General features: G+C 50.1%; 1 protein-coding gene across 4 annotated transcripts in view; it reads left to right on the top strand.

Moving 5' to 3' along the window:
* The window catches only part of ERG (ETS transcription factor ERG), a 153,455-nt gene that overhangs the window by 54,227 nt on the left and 83,987 nt on the right, over window positions 1-15,241 (top strand). Inside the window, exon 1 of one of the 4 annotated variants that reach the window (XM_070407189.1) lies at window positions 3,764-3,884. The exons of 1 other annotated variant lie outside the window; for it this stretch is intronic. In XM_070407189.1, the coding sequence (XP_070263290.1) occupies window positions 3,867-3,884 (18 nt within the window). In that variant the 5' untranslated portion in view covers window positions 3,764-3,866. Of the gene's footprint in view, window positions 1-3,763; window positions 3,885-3,947; window positions 4,338-15,241 lie in introns of those variants that run through there. 2 more of the 4 variants (XM_070407190.1, XM_070407186.1) reach the window with 2 other exon arrangements.

Below are 15,241 nucleotides of genomic sequence, written 5' to 3' on the forward strand. Positions count from 1 at the left end.
GGGTGCCGTGGGGCTGGGCGTGCCCCGCGCTGGCTGCTCTCCGCAGGTCCCCGTGGCTGCGGGTGGAAAAGCCCCGCGGAGGACGGAGATTTCCACGACGCGGCCGGTCCAGATGCCCGGTCCTTATCTGCGGTCTCAGGAGGTCTTGGCACGAGTCCCTGGGACATCCTCCTCGCAGGAATCTCATGAATAATCCACACGTTCTACGTTTTCAGATCCATGTGTCACTGTAGGAACAATACGCCGCCCTTTGCTCCCATTGTTTTGCCCTTAAAAAGTCTGGGTGTCGGGCCGGTCCCAGCCTCCGCGGTTTTGATGTGTGTGGAATGTGAGTTGATTCACAGACTTCCTGGCCGCTAGCCTGACCTCCCGGCACCCAGTGACTGGACAAAGCCCTGTCACCCTGCTTCCTAGTGCCGCCGGCGCACCTGGCGTGGAGAAGGCCCTTTGTCGGTGTTGACGGGGCGGGGGAACTCGGAGGGAGGACCCGCAGGAAGCACAGGTGTCTCCTGGTGTCTTATTGCAGTTAATAAGGATTAATGGCAGACAGGCCAGGATGGTGCAGTTGGGTGTGCACACATATAGAGGCTGACAGCTACGGGGATCATGTGCTAACATGATACAGACATTTACAAAGAACATAGAAACTTATGTTACTGACATACGTTTACATTAAACTGTAATGTATGTTTGTTGTAAACATTTTGAAAATATAGATGAACCAGCCCGGCTGGCGTGGCTCAGTGGTTGAGCATCGGTCCATGAACCAGGAGGTCACAGTTCAATTCCGGGTCAGGGCACATGCTTAGGTTGTAAGCTCGATCCCCAGTGTGGGGTGTGCAGGAGGCAGCCGATCAATGATTCTCTCTCATCATTGATGCTTCTATCCCCCTCTCCCTCTCGCTTCCTCTCTGAAATCAATAAAGACATTACAAAAAGAAGAAGAGGTGGAGGACAGTCGATGCAGACACACATTGTCTCCCTTGGTGCCAGGTAGGGGGATAGCAGAGCTGGTTGTAACGTAGCTCCCACTGTGGGAGCATCAGGCTTCCGTTAGGTGCCTGCTATCAGCTCCCTCCTCAGAAATGAAGTGGGATTAAAAGTAGCACCTTTTTAAAAAATAAATATTTTTATTGATTTCAGAATTCTGCATTAAATATTTGGAGACTCCTAGGCGGGGATGCTGTGGTGCCGTTCTAGGACTCAGCAGTTACTCTCTGTGAAGATGATGAGAATCAGTCAAACATTGCACCATTCGAAAGGAAGATTCGTTTTTTTATGGTTCATTATCTCAAAATTAGCTGCTTCTTAGATCCCTTTTTAAGTTGATAGACATTTTAAAAATCAGACATAATGAAATGTATGGATGTGAATTCGGGAAATCAATCAAATAATAGCACCTGGTTATATATTTTTTCTTTATTCTTATTAAAGAATAAAAATACACACGTCTATGCATTTTACACGAATACACATGCCCATGCATTTTACCTCCATCAGAGAGAAAACACAGAGCCAGTGATGTGCATGACCCCAGCAGGTGGAGTAACGGGGTGAAGTGAGGATATTCAGAGTTCTTTGCATTGTTTTGTGACTTTTCTGTAAGTTTAAAATTATGTTCAAATAGAGAGTTTAAAACACGTCAGTGTTCAGCGAAGAAGTAGTTCCCATTGGAATGCCAGGGCTTCCTACTGCCGAAGCCAAGGGCTTGGAAATTAACCAGGTCAGGGTGATGGGACCACGTGGAAGTTTCTTCCATGGCAACGGTGTTGGCAAAGGGGTCCTCCTGAAGGAGTTATCCTACTTAAGGCTGCTTTCTGGGAATCCATACTAGCGCCCTGCCTATGTGGGTACCACAGGCGACACTTGAAATTGATGCTTCCTAGGAGAGCAAACAAGGAGCCTTGTAGGGGTGGGGGTGTGTGTGTTGGGGGGGGGGGTGGGGGGTGGGGGAGGTGAGAGGGGGCGGGGTGTTTTGCTCGGTGCTCCAGATCCAGCCAGTGGATCAGGATAAAACAACTCAGTGCTTTGAAATTTCAGTGGAAACAAAGTTTTAATCAGCTCGCCGCCATCTCCTTCATTGTTCAGAGATGAAAAGAGCGGAAGTCCACGTCTCTTCAAACCATGGGTGCTGGGACTTTGTCAGGTTGTGACTCTTACACAGACCGAGACTTATTTTCTCTTTAGTTTTTTCTTCCTTTGTGTCTTTATGTCTTCCACCTTCTCCTTGGTTTCTCCTTTTTTTCTTTCCTTCCCTCCACCCTTCTTTCCTTTCTTCCTTCTTGCCTCCTTCTCCGCGTCCCCCCCTCCCCCCCCCCCCCCCCCCCCCCCGGCCTCGTCTATCCTTGCCTCGAGTGGGGCAATCACAGGACAACAAAAGCCGCACAAGCTCGGGCAGTTGATGGAGCCCTGACACATGCAGGCCTGGAATCTGAGTGAAATCAGCTCGCTGGACATGTGCCCCCGAGACCAGGCGCTGCCCGTGACTCAGGGCTCGGTCCATTGTGTCCTGTGGGCCCCTGTAGAGACCACACCTCTTGACTGGGCCAACTTTCATGTAGCCAGATTCAAAGCAAAATGTTGATTCTTCCAGAGAACAAGTAATTTCCTGAAAATGAGCACTTAAAGGCCTGCTGTCCTCCAAGGAATGTCCAGGCCTACACGAGCTGGACTTCCTTCGGGTGGAAAACAGACGTGTGGCCCTGAACTTTCGGGTCTGAAACACTGGCTCAGGCCCTGCAGGGCATGTCTGGGGGCAAGAGGGCCGGTGGGTCTGCATCTGGGGTGTGTCCGGGTGGGACCAGCTCTCTGCCATGTTAAAAAGCGTTCGTCATTATTTCAGTTATTTGCATTTTATTTTTTCTACTTTCTTATTTTTATATACATTTTTATTGATTTCAGAGAGAGAGAAACATCAATGATGAGAGAGAATTACTGATTGGCTGCCTCCTGCACGCCCCACACAGGGGATGGAGCCCGCAACCGAGGCATGTGTCCTGACCTGGAATCGAACCGGGACCTTCTGGTTCATAGGACGGTGCTCAACCACTGAGCCACGCCGGCTGGGCTAGTTATTTGGATTTTAAATAAATATTTGAGAGCAAGGATTTGACAGGTTTATTTTTCTCTTTATTTCTCTAGCTTCCTTTAATTCTAGAGTCATGGGGTTTTCAACGGGTTTATGGTGGAGCAACTAGAAATGGTGTGTTTGGAGGGGAAAAAAGAAGCGATTTTGGGCACTCCCCCGAGATGTGGACTCCATGAAGGTTGTTAAAAACCTGCAAGCCAGTGGCCAGCGTGGAACATCGCCCTGAAATTAGTTCTACCTGCACTTTCCTTTCGGGTGAAGGAAGGAGCAGAGGGCGGGCTCCGGCCCTGGTCCGAGGGGAGCGGCAGCTCCAGAGGTGGGGGTGGCGCAGGCCCGGCACCGGCACCGGCACCGGCAGCAGGTCCCCGAGGTGCCGGCGGCCCGTGTGAAGCCACGCGGAGTCCCGCCACATCTGCATCCTGCCTCGGCACGGCGTGTCACACCCGCACGCCGGGTCACACCTGCTGTGGCCGCCCTAGTCCCAGGCAATGGATGCCCTTTTTTTTTTAATTAAAAAAAAAATCTCCTGGCTGCATATCATCAAGAAAAACAACATTGTTTTCGGGGTCTCTTATCTCTCCACTCCCAAATATCCTGTTTCTTCGGGTTGGGCGGCCAGGACCAATAGAAAGCTCTTCCTGCCATCGGCTGACTTCATTTCCCAGACTTAGCACAATCTCATCCGCTCTAAACAACCTCATCCAAACTACTTTCTGGTCAAGAGAGAAGCAATAATTATTATTAACATTGATTAGCGATCGATAAACGTGATTGCATTATGGCCAGCACGATTAAGGTAAGGAGAGGGCACCTTTTTGCCTGACAGAAATCTTGCGCTTCTTGCTCTTTTCTCTGGTTTCCTTTATCAAGGCAGATAAGTGAGGATTGGGCAACACCCCCACGGCCACAATAGAGGACAACAAGATTTCCTTTGCACTGCCTAGTAAATTTCCTTTTTCCTACTCCAACCATCCGCAAGGCTTAAAAACTTCAAACTCAGAAAAAAATTGGGGTTTCTAAATTCACGGTGGCGTGCCGTGGCGGACTTTGGCGAGGGCTTTTCGGAGCGCGTCTGAATTTTCCTGCTTCTTTCCCTCTCCCCGACGGTTCGGATGGGCGGCCATGGACCCGGAGCGGCTGGAGGGCAGGGTCCGGGACAAGGATGGGCTTGTGGACGCGGAGTTTTCGGATGCTCTGGGATGACGCCCGAGCATCAGGGTTGCCCGCCAGGCCCCGTGGAAGAGAAGAGGTACCCGGCCAGCGGCTGCTGGGCATGGGACGGACATGCAAATGCCGGCTTGCTTTTTGGACCCTCCATGCTGAGAACGGAGTGTTCTCATAACTCAGACGGTGGTAATTGGGTTTGCTGCGTCATGTGTCCGTCTTTAATAAAATGCCTACTTTTCTGTGCCCTGGGAGTAAACTTCCTTCTCAGCGATGTTTGCTTTGTGGGGGTTGGAGAGGCATGGCCTGTCCGTGTTCCGTGCCGGGGGCTGTGAGGTCTGATGTGTTTTTCTTGCAAACGTGTCCGTTGTCTAGTGTACAAAGATGAAGGTGGACGTGACTCTGTCGGTGGGAACCTAAATGCGGCCTCACTCCTGGGAGTGAAATGGATGTCACTCTTAGTGCAAGCCAGCGGCACGGAGTCCGTGAAGTGCCAGGCTGTTAAAATATGTTCCCGGCCACCGTGCCTGGGTGACGTTTGTAGAAATGAGAAAAGTCGCCAGAAAGGAGGAAAAAGATATGGTTTTTGGTAGCTGCGTGCCTTTTGTTCGCTGGCAGAGAGGTGAGAAGCATTCGGGTGTGTTTTCATCACCGGTTTTAGTTCACTTGAAAGCTCATGAAAACGAAAGTTTGCCCAGAATCGGGCCCAGGCATTTTCAAAACTCCTCCTTGGTTTGGGGCTTTCTGTCATCTGAAATGCATGTATGAGAGGACTCGATGAACACCCACCGTATGAACTGCATTTCAGAAGCGCTGTTCAGTTTTTACTCCTCAAGGTGTGTTTTATTTCTCCACGTACGTTCAGTAATACATCAAAATACTCATGCATCAAAGACTTTTGCCTTGTACAGACTTTTCTTCGTCTGGCTCCCGGGATTACAGTCTGCTGAAATGTAACTCACAGAGCGAGTGGTGGAATTGGGGGTGGCGTGTGCTCCATTTCAGCTATATAAAATAATTCAGGAATTATTTTATTTTATAAGCCAGCATGCTACCCTCTTCATTTTATTTTCACCCTTAGTTAAGTCCCTATGTCACAGCAGTTAAAGCAGATACTCTTTGTCATCCTTGAATAGCTTGAGTGCGATTTTATGTGTGTTTGTGTGTTTCAAAAAGGCCGTGCATTAAAGGACATGAAAAATAACAGACCATCCTTCAGAATGCGGGTGCATCCGCAGCACACACCAGTGTTACGCTTCTGAAGATCGGAAGCTGTTGTCGGAGCCGGAGCGTGTGGTGGCTTTCAGAGTACATTTCGGGGCAGGGCTCCCACTTGTCTGGGGTACCACGCTCGCGGTCCCGTTTTATTGCTCTGCGTTATCTGTGGATTGTCTACGTCTCAGGCTGACTTTTAAAATGACGTCAAGTGAATTCTTTTTAATCCGTTAAAACAGAATGGCCCCTCTTTATAGGCAGCTTCCTCCAAGATATGTTTCTGTTTGCCTTCCTGGGTAGAGTCAGGAGATGATTTTACTGACGTGCTTATAGGAACAGCCGTGGGCCGCAGCTTTTATGATGTGAGTGCAAAGCTCACATCGGCGTAGGGCAGGCTGAGGCTGTCCACTGGGTCTAGGACGTGGTCTTCCCTACAGGCGGTGCCAGGCTCACACGCCCTGCGTGTTCTGTTCTCTCAGTAAATAAACCAGTTGGTCCATTAAGTGCCAGAGGCGCTGCCTTTGTGATGTGGCTTTGTGATGTGGCATGGCACAGCCGAGGGGGGTTTTGGCGTGACTCTCAGGCCCCGTGAGGCGTGATGACAAGCTGAATGTTTCGATGCCGCCTTTGTGACCCTCACCCTTCTTTCCCCCGTGCTGGTTTGGAATCGGGAACACACTGTTTATGGGAAGAAGCAAAGGAATTTCAGGAGCTCACGTTTATCTCTCAGTGTTCCAGGATTTTGAGATCAGATTACGAATTGTAATAAAGCGCAAGGACATTGAGGGCGAGGTCCCCGCGTGCAGTTCATGGGTCAGTTTGGTTCTGCGCCTTCCCCCGCTGCCCTGCAGAACCGCGCCCTGTTCTCCTGTAGACAGCAGGGCCCGGTAGTCCTGGGCCTCTATTTGTGCTCCTGCTGGTATTGTTAATCCACCCCCAAGACTCCCCTGATCCTTTTGTTAAGCGGCAGGCCGCTTGGGAAGTCTGTTGCGGCCATGGTCCCCTCTCAGATGCTGCTTTTGTCTGGAGACGCTGCATCTAGTGAAAGACTTGCTCTCTCCGGACTCCTTGGGTGGTCCAGGGACCTCGGGAACAGTCCCTGATTCTAGAGTTTAATGCAGCGGTTCTCAACCTGTGGGTCGCAACCCCTGTGGCGGTCGAACGACCCTTTCACAGGGGTCGCCTAAGACCATCCTGCGTATCAGATATTTACATTATGATTCATGACAGTAGCAACATTACAGTTATGAAGTAGCAACGAAAATAATTTTATGGTTGGGTCACAACATGAGGAACTGTATTTAAAGGGCCAGAAGGTTGAGAACCACTGGTTTAATGGTCTTGAGTCTTTAAAAAAAGGGGGGGAGGGAATGTGGGGATTTTCCTTCATCCCAGCGACCTGGTGCTGAAGGAGGAGGAGAGAGCCCGCCCAGCACACAGCAGGCTCGGATCCCACAGGATATGGAAAGTTACCACCGAGGCTTGATGAGGAAGCAGATATTACTGTTTCCAATCAGTTGTTTAGATGAGTCACTTTCTCTGATTTAACAGAGTTTGCCGGGTTTGATGGTAATTGCAACCTGCAGTGTTCATTTAAAAACGGCCCCTTTTACATACTTCATGCCTTGCACGGAGCAGGCGCTCGCTGATATCGGCTGCTATGCATGAGCACAGAAAGTTATTGAAAAGCTAAAGGTTCTATGAAGAAAGTTCATCTCCTAGGGTTTTTTTTTCTTAATATTTTATTGATTTTTCACAGAGAGGAAGGGAGAGGGATAGAGAGTTAGAAACATTGATCAGCTGCCTCCTGCACACTCCCCAGTGGGGATGTGCCCGCAACCAAGGTACATGCCCTTGACCAGAATCGAACCTGGGACCCTTGAGTCTGCAGGCTGACGCTCTATCCACTGAGCCAAACGGGTCAGAGCATCTCCTAGGGTTTTGATATGCTTAATAGCTCTGGGTGTATGGTTTTCGTCAACCCATCAGCTTATGTGGAATAAGAACCGTGTCATCTCTTGTTGGGGGGAGGGTGGTCTGTGACAGTGGAAGGCATGGGACATGTACGATGCCACCGTCTTGCTCTGTGAGTACCAGACCCCCAGAGGAGGCCCCGAGAGTGGAATTTCAGGCCATTATTTCAGATGGCTGGCGGCGTGCACTGCGGCGTGGCTCGGGGACACGGTTTGGTGTCTGAGCCCCTGTGTGCACTTGTCCTGGGCATCTGACTCAGTGGCTGGGAGAGCGGATGGAGCCACTGAATTTGTGGCTATTCTTTCCCATTAAGTACATTCACGTGGGACTGCCAGGCTCTCGGGGAATTTTCTGTAACACCGAACTATTTCTTAATTATATTTTCTTTAAAGTGATGATTTCACAATTTTTGGTGTTTTTTTTTGCAAAACACACCTTTATTTAAAAGAAAACCCTCACAAACACACTCCTTTATACACTTGTTCGCGTCTCCTGAAAAAGCGCACAGAGAAATGAAGTGAATAAGGGAACAGCCGTTACCGATGCCTCCGGAGAAAACCCTGCTCCTGACTCAGCCTCAGAACCAGCTCCCTCCGTGGGGGCGCAGCCCACAGCAGAGAACCCTGCTGGCCCCAGGAGCTGACGGGACGGCCATGCGGAGGGGACACAGGCTCCGGCCACGGGGCAGCTGGGGTCGGAGCTGCCCTGGGTGTAAGGCCTCTGAGAAGAGGCAGTACAGTCCCCAGGCCCTTCCAGCGCTAGGGGTGTGCTCGGTGCTCGGCTGGGCAGGGTCTTCTCTCTAGAGCGAGGGGAGCCCCACCTGCCACAGGGGGCTCATCCCTCCTTTGGTGAGGACAGGATGGAGGACAGCTGTCCTCTTTACTTATCTTCTGTGGCCACAGACACACCTGCATTTGAATCCGTACAGTCATGTGACCCCGGGCAAGGGACCTCACCTGTGTGACCTCAGTTTCCTCACCTGTGAAATGGGATTTTAAAGGCTGTCCTGTCTCGTGCTGGTGCCAGTGAAGGCTGCAGAGCCTCTAGCACAGTGGTTTTTCAACCTTCCTAATGCCGCGACCCTTTAATACAGTTCCTCATATTGTGGTGACCCCCAACCATAAAATTATTTTCCTTGCTACTTCATCACTGTAATTTTGCTGCTGTTATCAATCGTCATGTAAATATCTGATATGCAGGATGTATTTTCATTGTTACAAATTGAACATAATTAAAGCATAGTGATTAATCACAAAAACAATATGTACTTATATATGTGTTTTCCGATGGTCTTAGGCGACCCCTGTGAAAGGGTCGTTCGACCGCCAAAGGGGTCGCGACCCACAGGTTGAGAACCGCTGCTCTAGCAGTTGCTCAGCAAATGGCAGCTGCCGTAGGACAGTCCGTTCCTAAGAGATCGCACTGGCCTTCTGGCCCGGCTCTGAACTCTCTGCTGTTCCGTTGCCCTGCTTCAGCTGTGAAACCCAGAGCTCGCGGATTTTAGCCTAAAGCTTTCGAAGAGGTAGAATAGCAGGCCCTTCTGCATGTCAGGGCAGGCACACGGGCCTGGGAAGCCGCAGCCGGGGGAGGCCAGGAGGAGGGAGCCTGTGGTGTCCTGGAATAAGGGTGTGACAGGGCAGATATCACAGTGGGCAGCAGTGGGCTCTGTGCTGAAGCAGACAGAGCCTACGACGCCTTCTGTCCTGATTGGGGCAGGAGCAGGCTCCTGGAGTGCCTCAGTCCTTCGTATTCTCAGGAATGTTGAAATATGCACTTTGTTGTTTTTTTAAATGAAAAAAAAACAACAACAACAACATTATAAAGTCAATACAAATTGCTCCTAATTCCAACCAGCCAGAGAAAATGACTAACATTTGGTGTGTCTGCCTACTGTGTGTTTCCCTCTGACCTTCTGTCTACCTATCTTGCTTTTCTCGGTTAACATTGTTTCACAAACATGTCCCCAGGTCATTCAAAATATTTGGTAAGGGTAAGCAGGCTGTTTATGCTTAATTATATTCCTTTAAAATAATAATATAATTTATTTAACCGACATCCTGTTGTAGGAAATGATATTGCTTTCAGTTTTTCACTAACTAGATTGCAGTTCAACCTCTAATTTTTTAAAATTCATTTTATTAGTCCCGGGGCTTAAGAAAAGGAACTATTGGACCAATGGGTATACATAAATTTTTAAGTCTCTGCCAAATTTAAATATTTGCCAATTAAAAAAAAAATTGGCCCAGGTACCCTCTGGGAAGGCTGTACCAATTTCCACCTCTTCCAGCCGTAGATGAGGCTGGTTTCTTTGTACTCATAACAACTCTGAATATTTTCCCCTTTGAATCTTTGCCACTCTGACCGGCAAAACTGGAATCTCATTTCTATTTGTATTTCCTTAATTACAGGATTCCGTTACATTTTTGGACTGCGAACCCCTTTTAGCGAGTGGCCACTGTGACCCCTGGGCCTTTTTCTTATTCATCCTTTCATTCCTTGTTTGATCAAACTTCTTTCCCACATCTTTCCCCTATTGAGCTTGGCTGGGGCATGTCGTATGAAGTTTAAGATCATTCCTCATTCTGTCCGCTCTCTCCCCCGCTTCGTTTCTTTCCTGTCAGCACATTCCCCTGGCGTAGCTTGTGTTTGTCGATGTTCTCCAAAAACGTCACGTGGACCCACGTCAGCCATCGGACCCGCGTTCAGTGATCGACGCTCCATCGCTTGGGTGTCCTCAGCAGTGACTGGCAAACTGTAGGGGTCCCGTAAAAATTTGCTGAAAAAAATAAGTTTTCATTAAGAACCTTTGAAGTCCTGAAGAGGAAAATGAAGACCTTCTCCCCCAGCGAGGAGCTCATTCTGAAGTTCTAAGCACAGTAGTAGAATCACTCTTGTGGATGTTTAAATAGGAGTTGTGTTGCTTTAGAGATAGTTCTCTTAGGTAAATAAAAGGTAAATAGAATTATGTTGATGTTTAAAACAGAAAAACAGTTTTAAAGGCAGCTGTTGTATCTCGAGTTTATCATCCCACTGAACATCCTCCTCAGAACCGCTGGTTCCAGGCCACGCTGTGCTGGGCGCTCCCACCGTCTCATGTGCTACTCACGCAGCCTGGGTGCTGCTGCGTTTGTACCAGTAAAGACAGAGGATTAACGAGGCTGAGAATGTTGCTCGAGTCACACAAATCTCTTCGTTTCCCCTCAGTTTATCATCAGATCATCTCCTTTTCCTGCGCGTTGCCCTAGCCTCAAATATTAAAGTCCGGTGCAGAAAGAGAAATGATGCATTCAGTGATACAGTGATGCAGTTCATTGGCTAATGAACATGATTAGAACTGGCTGATGTATGTTACTGCTTTTGTGTGAGCAACAAGCCCAGGCAACAATTATACACGTTCGGTGGTTAATCAAGAAGAGGGGCCAGAACCCTCAGGCCCCGAACCCTGCGCCAGACGCTGTGTTTGCCTGGGGACCAGGTTCTTCCCGTATTTGGTAGTTGGCCGTTTCCAAGAGGCAGTGGCTCTAGGTCCCGGACCAGCTGCTGATTGAAGTTTCCTCGTCCCAAGTGTCCACTTCCTCACTCTCGTCTTGGGACTGAAATTGCAGCTCCAAGTTTTCCACCCCGTGTCACCCAACCTTCGGGGTGGTCATGGAATTGACTGCGGGGGGGGGGTGGGGGGGGTGTGGGGGTGGGGTGTCGGGGGGGTGGGAGCCGCTGCTGGCCACAGATAAGTTCAGGGGCATTTAGAAAAGAAGGGCCAAGGCCAAGCAGCGTCATTCATTTTAAAAGCCACATCACTGTCCAATCAGGACATTGCCATCAGGGCTGCTGCAAGACAATGCATGTCAAATCCTGGAGAACAAAAGAAAGAACATTTAGAACAGGTTCTACATCGGACCCAGCCGCCTTCCAGGCATTCCGCCTTGAGGATTTAGCGTCTTTCTTTCCATATTGTGGTGTGGCCAATTAATTTTTTGGCATTGCACAAAGCCAGCACTGAAGAGGGAATTTCTCCCTCACCCCCCACTCACAGTCCCCCCCGGCAGCCATGCATTCAGAGCGTGGGCCGATAGCGGTGGGCCTGCCTGAGTATCTTTGTTCAAGGTGAGCCCTGTGCCTCTGCTGCTCCGTGATCACCTTAGAGGAAGAGGAGCTGTTGAAACAATACTCCAGAGTGTGTCAACACGATTAGTTTGTGTCTCAATTTGAGGTAGATTTCCCAAGAAGTTGCTCCAAGTTTAGAAAAAAAAAAAAAAGTGTATGTGGTTTTATATTGCGAAGTCCTCTCTGGATCTGTGTTGCTCGTAGGTGTTACCTGATGTGCCCAGAGCGTCAGAAATGTGGAGGGTGGAGGGAGCAAGCACAGTCCATGTCTGTCTCCCGCCCAGGGAGGCCCTGGGCGCCTTTCTCCAGGGTCTCCTTAAAATAGCCTCCGGGGGGAAGGGCTTGGTCTTATCTTGCTCCCACGGAAAGGGAGGCGAGAGGCAGAGGCTGGTGGGGGACGTGGGGAGGGAGCGGGTGGCTCCCGCGTCCCTCTGATGCTGTGACCTCAGTCGGTGAACTCGCCCCTCCTGGCCTTGCTCCCTCCCGGGAACCAGGGCCCTGGGCTTCCTGATCTCTCACCCTTGCCCAGTCTCTGCCCAGGACACCTGGGCCTTTCCCTCTGATACACTAGTTTCTGCTCCTCGGGGCTGTGGCCAGATGAATGGAGTTGGGTACATTGTTTGCTAATTTTGTTATTCATTCCATTCAAATACATTTTCCTTGTAGGACTAAAATCAGGAAATCCATAAAAGCTCTGTTTTTCTTTCCATTTCTACAACAGTTTGTGAATTGACATTTTTTGAAAGCCAGTTTTCCTCTGACTAACATGTTCTTTGCTCTTTGTTACGAAATAAAAACTCTTACAGAACAGTGAGTGCCCGTTGCTCCGAGCACTTGGTCGGCACTGCTGACTTGAGACAGGGCGAGGAGAGCTTGCTGCTGGGCGAGCCATGGCCCCTGCTCAGCTGGCCCGGGATGACCTTCGAGCCTTTGTCACCCTCTTTCTCTCCGTACTTCTCACTCTCACACCCCTTCCCTGCTCGTCCTCCTGCTTTGCAAATAGCTAATAAGCCAAGGGGAGATTTTTAAAAAATATATTTTTATTGATTTCAGAGAAGGGAGAGGGAGAGAGAGATAGAAACATCAATGAGGAGAGAATCATTGATCAGCTGCCTCCTGCACACCTCACACTGGGGATCGAGCCCTGACTGGGGCATGTGCCCTGACTGGGAATCGAACTGTGACCTCCTGGTTCATAGGTTGATGCTCAACCACTGAGCTATGCCAGCTGCACCAAGGGGAGTGTTTTATAATGTGAAACACAGCCATGAGAATGAGGGGCTCCTAGAACATCTCTAGGAGATGTTCAGGGGTTCCTCTCAGACCTGCTTTCATCCACTTCCCTCTGCCTCTCGCCGGTACTGGGTCACTCCCCTCATCCCAGGATGTGGGGGACAGTTTGGCTGCAAACCTGGAGTCTGGACCAAAGAAATGAAGAGATGGAGCAGGAGGCTCAGCCCGGGTGAGGTCCAGCATCAGAAGCAGTAGCTGCACCTCAGCTTTATCTCCTGGGAACTCTTAGAATCGGAAGCATGTTGATATTCACATGTACAATAAGAATATTGTCCAAGGTCAAATGTAAGTGACCTTGTGAGCTCTCTGACTTCCAGATGATCCATTCCACCATGTGAGTTAACACAGAATCTTGCGGACTTTAGCTGTTCCAGGGGTGGGGAACATCCGGCCTTCGGGCCGTAGAAGGCCCTCAAAAGCATTCGGTCCGGCCCTGCCTAGGCATTAGGGCAGAGTTAATGAAATGTTTGACCCAATATAGCAGGCTAATTTTTAGGTTGATAATTAGGCTAATTTTTAGGTGTATGGCCCCCGAAAGATGTGATAAATGTCCCAATGGCCCTTGGCAGGAGAAAGGTTCCCCACCCCTGTAACACTCAAGCCTGTGGACGGCCAAGCCTGGGCCAAGCACAGTCGAGAAACACCGTTGCCTTGGCTAGAGGTGCGTCCCCGGGAAGGAAGCCGCCCGGTTTCCTGGGCATCTGAGAGGGTCCCTTCTGTGCTGCCCAGAAGGCTAGTGGTAGTGACCGGCTCTCCGTTGGGAGCCCAGTCAGATGGCAAACAGTTCTGATAAGAAGCTGCTTATGAGAAAGTGCACGTGCGTGTTTTCCAGCCTTGTCCTCGGAGATGGAAAACATCTTTTTTTAGCCCCGTGTTTACTGTTCTGGTAAACAGTAAAATGCTGCTGTAGCAATCACCTCGAGGATAAAGGGTCCGTAGACAGATACTTCCTGCGCTCACTTCCTCCGCCCGTAGCCAGCCCCCCAGAGGCACGAGGGGCGGGAAGGGCTCCCCGTGGACGCTTCCTCTGCGGGGGCCTCATGATCTCCTCTCCAAGGGGAATAGCCTGTTGCTGCAGATGTTCGGGCAGGATGCTCCGCCGAGGAGGAGGTGAAAATACGATGTTTCTCAAGTAATGGCTCCAGCCCCTCCTCCTCATCCTCGGGCTGGTCCGCTGGCTGGCTTTTACGGCGATGACTGTAACTGGACTAGACAGGCCTGTGCTAAGATCTGTGCCCCGTAGGCATCTCGGTCGGTGGCCTTGTTATCATGGAGATCGACGCAAGCCTCTGCTTTTGTATGTGTTCGGAAACGAGCCGCTTTGAGCTTCGGTTGAAGGTTTTCTCTGTGGTTCTTCAGGGTAACAGTCGTTTGAGATTTTGCTTTCCTGAGCCGAGCCGAGGTCACCAGATTTGGGTACAACAATCTCAGGGCACAGATTGTTCCCGGGGCTGATTTTACACTAGTTATTAAAGTCGAGCGGAGGCATTGTTTAGGTCCTTTGAACCAAAGCAAATAAAACCGTAACACACAAACACCAAACAATAGGGAATCATCAATTATCCATCCACAGGATATGTCCTTACCCGACTGGCCCCTGTGCAGGGGAAAAAACATATCAAGTCAATAAACAGTAACCCTGAACAATAAACTAAATAAAATAAATAGCACCTGAAAGCCACACAACTGAAGAGCTGGCCAAACGCCAACGAGCGATGTTTACCTCTCCAAGCAAGGAAGCCCACGGCTCCAGGTCGCCCACGGAATCGTCAGAAAACCCAGCAGCCGCTCATTGTTGGCTCCCGTCTTGGTGAAACGCCTCCTTTGATGACAGAGTGCCTGTGAGCTTTGCCTTGCCATGGACCAGCGGACTGTCCCAGAGAGATTCCCCGTCCAGCACCTCGCCCGTGGGTGCGGATGACTGACAGGTGGGGAGGCAGGTGTGTCTGACCCTGAGAAGCCGCCAGACGTGGTTCCATGTAGTCATGTCCTGTGAAGGTGCTCGTCCATGAATACACACCAATGACTTGTCAGCACACTCAATACACATATTTTGGTTGAACTGATGGTGAAGTTACCCAAAGAGACATTCTCTTGGGAGGACTCACTTGTTAATATACTTCAGCTCCCTGTAAAATCTCAGGACCCTTCTGTTTGAAGGAAGACCGCTTGCCTCTCTGTGTTTGTTCCCCGGATACCTCTATGGGACAGCGTTGTGAGCTTTGAGGGAACTCTGGGAGGCATTCCTGAATCTCCCAGCATGCTTTGCACAGTGACAGCTGGGCCCTCCCGAGTCCTCGCTGGTCCCAGCACCCCAGATCTTGGCTGTGTGATGCTGGTGCAGGACCGTCCAGCTGAGACACGCCTCTTTGTTGCCAGATGGAATGGCACCCCTGTTGGCAT

This window comes from Myotis yumanensis, unplaced genomic scaffold, assembly GCF_028538775.1.
Source record: "Myotis yumanensis isolate MYYU_CA2020_CCGP unplaced genomic scaffold, mMyoYum1.0.hap1 SCAF_2, whole genome shotgun sequence".
Classification (NCBI taxonomy): Eukaryota; Metazoa; Chordata; class Mammalia; order Chiroptera; family Vespertilionidae; genus Myotis; species Myotis yumanensis.